Raw genomic sequence first — 5,637 nt, 5'->3', positions numbered from 1 at the left:
TCAGCTCCGAAATCCCCAAACACAAAGGAGTCAAACGTGGAAGGCCAAAAGTGACACAATATGAAATAAAATAAAATACAAATCATTGTAAATATTAATTATGAAAGCCAAAGGTTAAATACTTGTATATGTTAATTGCCAGGTATTTATTTATTTATTTATTTATTTATTTATTTATTTATTTATTTATTTATTTATTTATTTATTTATTTATTTATTTATTTATTTATTTATAATTAGATTGTGGTGCTTTTGGTTTTCCATAGAACTGTGAGAGAAAATGTTTCATTAAATAGATCTCTTTTGTAAATGAGACAACGACTCTCAAGGTATCTTTCTGCATAAATAAAATATTAAAAATAATCAAACACTTAGAAATGGCAACAAGGGGAGGGGGAGGGAGCGTCGTAGCAGCCACTGGTTTTACTGCGGCCTCAACTTACAAAACAGGAAAAATGTAAAATATTTTTAGTGGATACTATTCCTAGATGCTCCAAAGTACCATCTGTGGATTAAACCGACGGCGTTAGGACCCGATGAAGTCTCGCTCACGTCAAACCCTTTCGACCAATAGGGTGCCCGTTATTTGCAGCTCAGATTGTTGCTTCCTGCATTGTGCATCTTCACTGACAGACATGTTGAGTGCTGCGGGCCGTCACTAGAAAGCATTCTCTTTATGTTCATGTTTAAAACATGACTTACTAGACTCGGTGTTAAAAAGTTACCCAAAGGGTTGTTTTCATTTCAAAGCCTCGAAGCTGCGCCATATTCAAGATGCATCATATATTAATTTACATGAGGAGTTACGTGTTCTTTCTATCCCAAATTTGTATGTCAAAGCATCAGGTGACGATCAATAAGCAGTCAAGACGTACTGGAGTCAAGAACTACAGACTGAAAAGTGACTGTATATTCATCCTCCCTGGTCTCAGTATTTTGTAGGATCGGCTTTTAGCTTCAGGTCTTTTGGACACATCTCAGCTTTTTAGTTCTAGAATCTGAAATCTTTGCTCATAGTTTTATTTTATTTTTTTACTAAATAATTCAAGCCCTGTAAACTGGTGAAGATCCAGATTTAGAGTCTATAGCAGGCTTTGATCGGAACCATTTCATTTCAACAGTTCTCACTGTTCAGGGTCATTGATCTGGTGGAAGGTGAACCTCCACCTCAGTAAATTCTTTTGCTGCCTCTTAACAGTTTTTCTTCCACATGCAGAACAATCAAACAGACACAAAAAAGTGGTTTTTCCCTCGTCAAATATTCCCTGCAGTCCTCAATTTACAGACAGACGCCAGTAGGTGAGTGAGGCAAAAATAACTTTGGCGTGTGTTTAACTGTGGCAACTCCCCGCTTGCCCCCTCTACATTTGGCTCCGTCAGTCAAAGGCCAAAAACAAGATGGCGGGATTCAGGAGCTGGCTTTTCATTTCAGCAGGCAAGTTTAACTTTGAAACGTTAAGTTTCATGTAGTTAAAGAAACCAAAAATAGGCTTCATGTCTTACATTTAAGTCTGTGTTATTGAATGGAAATATTACCCGTGATATCAGCCATCCAGGGATGTGACTAAACAACTGATCTGCTTTCGTCATTTTTTATGATTTTTGCATTTTATTTATTAATTAAATTTTTACATTAGACTTAATGTCGTTTTTTGTTTGTTTGTTTTACTTCCACTCAGTCTTCGCTTCCAGCTTGTGTGGAATCAGTGCTGAAATCAAATTGACCACTTCTGTGGGGAGGTTGTTTACATATGAAGTGATGAGAGAAACTTTCCAGAGTGACTTCGATTACTACTCGCAAAAACTCTACAGTAAGTCTGATGCGCTCATTTTCTTAACAATGGGCAGCAAAAACTATACTTTTCTCACACTGCTACATCTATTTTTACATGGTATACAGCCGGCGTCCTCCATGATGACCCCATGATTTTTAAGTGCAACCAGCAGGGGTTTCCTGACCTCCCAGAGTGGCTCCGCTTCATCCAAAGGCATCCCAGTGAAAATGGCTTCCTGTACGGCACACCAACGTCTCCGGGAAAAACCTTCATTGAGGTCTGCAGTTTTTCTGTACCAACATCAAAAACAGCTAGAGACAATTAGAATGGCAGTAAGTGTCAAGCCGTCAAATCTGCAGAGATAAAAGGTTTGGGCCGATTCTCCAGCAGCTATTTTAAGCTTAGATTAAAAAAAAGGGAAAAAAAACAACTTGTAAAACCTCTTTGAAGAAAACATCTAAAAGTATCTCAAAGTATCTGTAGTTTTAATTAAATAGAATATATTTATAGATAAAATAAGTTTCTTCCTGGTTAAGTAAAGATGAAAGCCAACATATCTAGTTCAAACAGATAAACTCAAAATATGAGCAAAAACCATGTTATTCATGTGCTTTTCAGTGCTGTTTTTTTTTTTTTAAAAAACCTGGCGACTACTTCAGTTAATGTTAAAACTCAAAAATGTAACTGACAAGTTTGAATTTATTGTGTTTGTGTCAAAACTATTTTTACAAACTTATGCATACACATTATAATAATTGGGTAAATGTTCTATAGCAGATTTCAGAGGAATCACACATATTTTGTGGTCATCTGAAAGCTTCTGGCTTAATATTTGGATATTTGATGACACTTCTTGTCCAAACTGGTGGAGTTCCTCCTGGTTGAATTCCTGGTTTATATTTAGTTTTTAAGCGCAGTCTATAAAAACTGTTAGATGACTGTTTAAGGAATCCATTGTAAGCCTTCCAGAACTAGGTTTAATGTGTGTGGTCCCAAAATGAAGGTAAATTAGTTTGGATGGTCAGGATGAACTTTAAATTATCATAATCTGTAAAATGTTGGTGGAAACCAGAGTGAAACCAGCTTTACATCAACATCGACTGAGTGAGAAGGCACCAACTAAGAAACCATTGAACTCTGCAGAGTTCTACATTTAAAAAAAAATTGCTAAAGTTAACAGATTTGTCATTAATTTCCTCCAGATTTATGCAATCAACAAAAACAGCTATGACACAGCAAGAAACCTTCTCGTCATCAAGGCTGTTCCAGGTACGTATGTTGTTTGTTTATAGAAGTTTACAGACAACAATGTGTGAGGCAGAAGGATATGAGGAGATGTGTGGGGAAAAAAAATAAAATCCAAGATTTACCTAACAGAGAAGATGCTGCCCTATCAAGCGGAGTTCTTCCTCCAGCTGAGGGAGATTGAGAAGGTGCTGCCCTCTTCTGTTCAAAGTGAGATAAAGCAGGATCTGCAGAAGCTGTGGAACAATGAGGCGCTGGAAATTGTCAACATTACCAACGCCCTCGACCGCGGGGGCAGAGTTCCCCTCCCTCTTGCAGGACACTATGAGGGGTAAACAGAGTCGTCTGTACAAAAACCAGCAAAAGCTCTGAAATTTGTGTTGCTGTTTATTCAAAATCTGTCTTGTCTTAGTGTGTATGTGAAGGTGGGGTCAAAGAAGTACTTCTCCAGGTGTCTGCAGAGGGTGATGACGCCAGAATACCAAAGGCAGTGTGCAGCAGGGGACAAAGTGAAGGTACCTGGAGAATGTCACTTCTGCAAAATCCCCAGCAACTGCATCACCTGGTGCAAGACGAAGCTGGTAAGAGGAAAAACTCCCTTCACGAAGATAATCCCTTTAGTGTATACTTGTTGTTTTGAAGCATAATGTTTAAACTGTATATCAATAAGTAAATGACTAAATACTCATCAGATAAGAGATAGGAAAGAATAATATTCAACATAGCCTTTTTGTTAAAGTTTTAAGACAAATGCTTGAGTCTAAACAACCTTCCAAATCAACTAAAGAATGACCTCCTCATAAAAAAAATTGCAAGTTTTGGAATCACCTACCCAGAGTTCAGACTTAAATCCAACAGAAAATATTTTGGGGTTATCTGAATAAAGCTGTATTCATCACAATCTGATAGACATAAAGAATTTTACCAGAAGACCAAATGCTGAAACTAATCACTTCACGAAAGTTTTAAAAGTGTCCCATTATGGCATATTTCTTATTCTGAGATCCATTAGATGTATCAGATGGTAAGCCAGTCCTTTAAGTCCGTTCCACAAGAAGTAAACACTTCATTCCATCTTTGTTCCTCACAGTTACTATGACTAGATGTCACACTTGGTTGTCTCTCTCTGCAGTTTGACCGAACAAAGATGGAGCCTGCTCCGCCTGCTCCGACAATGGGCTCTGGAATATTAGAGGACGGGGGTTACTTCAACCCTCCAGAGTCTCCCCCGAGCAGAGACTATTTTCCAGATTACATTGTGACTGTGATTGTGCCCCTGATCATTGCCTTCCTTCTGTGCCTGCTGCTGGCCTACATCATGTATGGCAGACGTGAGGGAGTGTAAGTATCTGTTTTGAATGCCCAAAATAAAAATAAGAATTGATGTCTACATGCTTTCATGTAATGTTTTGGGTTTTTTTTTTTTCATTTTGTTTTTAGTGCGAAAAGGAATGCAAAAACAGACAAGTAAGTAAACGTACTTTTCAAGATCTAAAAAAAGAAGACGTGAACGCTTTTGCAAGATACTACAGGAAGTTGAATATGATGCTCTGCTTTCTGCAGCATCCAGCTGTACCATCAACAAACCATCCATGGGAACACTGAGGAGCTGAGAAGCATGGCCTCCCAACGAGGGGTCCCTCCTCCTCTCTCTACGCTCCCCATGTTTAACAGCCGCACAGGAGAGAGGGCGTCACCGCTGCAGTCGGACAGCATCCCTCTCATCATGGCCCAACAGTGAGAAACTCTCCTGCTAATTGCTATTGTTCTGAGCTACAACAGCCTTCCTAATTTCCGCCGTTTGATAAACACATTAAAGTTGGAGATGAGTTTACGTTTCTGTTGTTATGATATCTCACTTTTCTGCTGTTCTCACAGGGATCCCTACAGTGACCCATTGCCCAGGTGAACCAAATCACTACATTCACTCCTTTCGCTAACACCGATAACTCCATTCCTTCTCATGTCGTCCTTGTTTGCAGGAAGTGATGTCGGTCGGAGATAAAGCATCTTTGAAGCTCCGCAAAGTAATTAACTTTGCTTCGTATACACAAGTTTTGGAATGACCTATTTGCAGCACAATTAAGCAACCAGTTTATCATATTGTTATTTGCTGTTCATGATTTGTGCTTGTGTTTTAATTTTTTTTTCCCACTTTTTCTATATTGTTGTGTCCATTTTATTTTTTGACCTTTGAACTTGTTCTTTGTGGTTATCAAATTATTATATTCACTATTATTGTCAAACGATCCCATCCTCTTGAGCGCATGAAGAATACCTTTTCAAATTAGGTGGATAAATGATTAGCGCATGTAAAATTATTACTTTGACATTACATTGTCATCTGCATCTAAGCATTTGTATTCAGTCCCCGATAGAAACCTCTAAATAAAATCCAGTGCAATAAATTGTTAATTTATAAAAAGTGTTCACCAGTGTTTAATTGCATCATGAAGACTAAGGAACACAGCAAAAATATTAAGAACAAAGTTGTGGAGAAATTTAAAGCAGGGTTAAGTTATGAAGCAATATCCTGAGCTTTGAACATCTCACTGGTTTAAATCCGTCATAAGTCTAACTGATAAAGCAAGGTTTTTTTTTCATTACTCTATATAAC

At 37.9% G+C, this 5,637-nt stretch overlaps 1 protein-coding gene across 1 annotated transcript; it reads left to right on the top strand.

Moving 5' to 3' along the window:
* The first annotated feature begins 632 nt into the window (after positions 1–632).
* sgca (sarcoglycan, alpha) lies at positions 633–5,443 on the top strand. Its single transcript, XM_044102388.1, has 11 exons — positions 633–1,435; positions 1,680–1,811; positions 1,901–2,052; positions 2,978–3,044; positions 3,153–3,351; positions 3,433–3,601; positions 4,153–4,361; positions 4,461–4,487; positions 4,584–4,757; positions 4,899–4,925; positions 5,003–5,443. Exons 1-11 carry the CDS (start codon positions 1,399–1,401, stop codon positions 5,007–5,009), a joined length of 1,200 nt encoding a protein of 399 aa, XP_043958323.1. The 5' UTR covers positions 633–1,398; the 3' UTR covers positions 5,010–5,443.
* Positions 5,444–5,637: the final 194 nt, after the last annotated feature.

Source organism: Gambusia affinis, linkage group LG20 (assembly GCF_019740435.1).
Source record: "Gambusia affinis linkage group LG20, SWU_Gaff_1.0, whole genome shotgun sequence".
In the NCBI taxonomy this organism is placed as follows: Eukaryota; Metazoa; Chordata; class Actinopteri; order Cyprinodontiformes; family Poeciliidae; genus Gambusia; species Gambusia affinis.
Note: the sequence above shows the minus strand (reverse complement) of the source record. Positions and strands in the feature narration are given on the sequence as shown.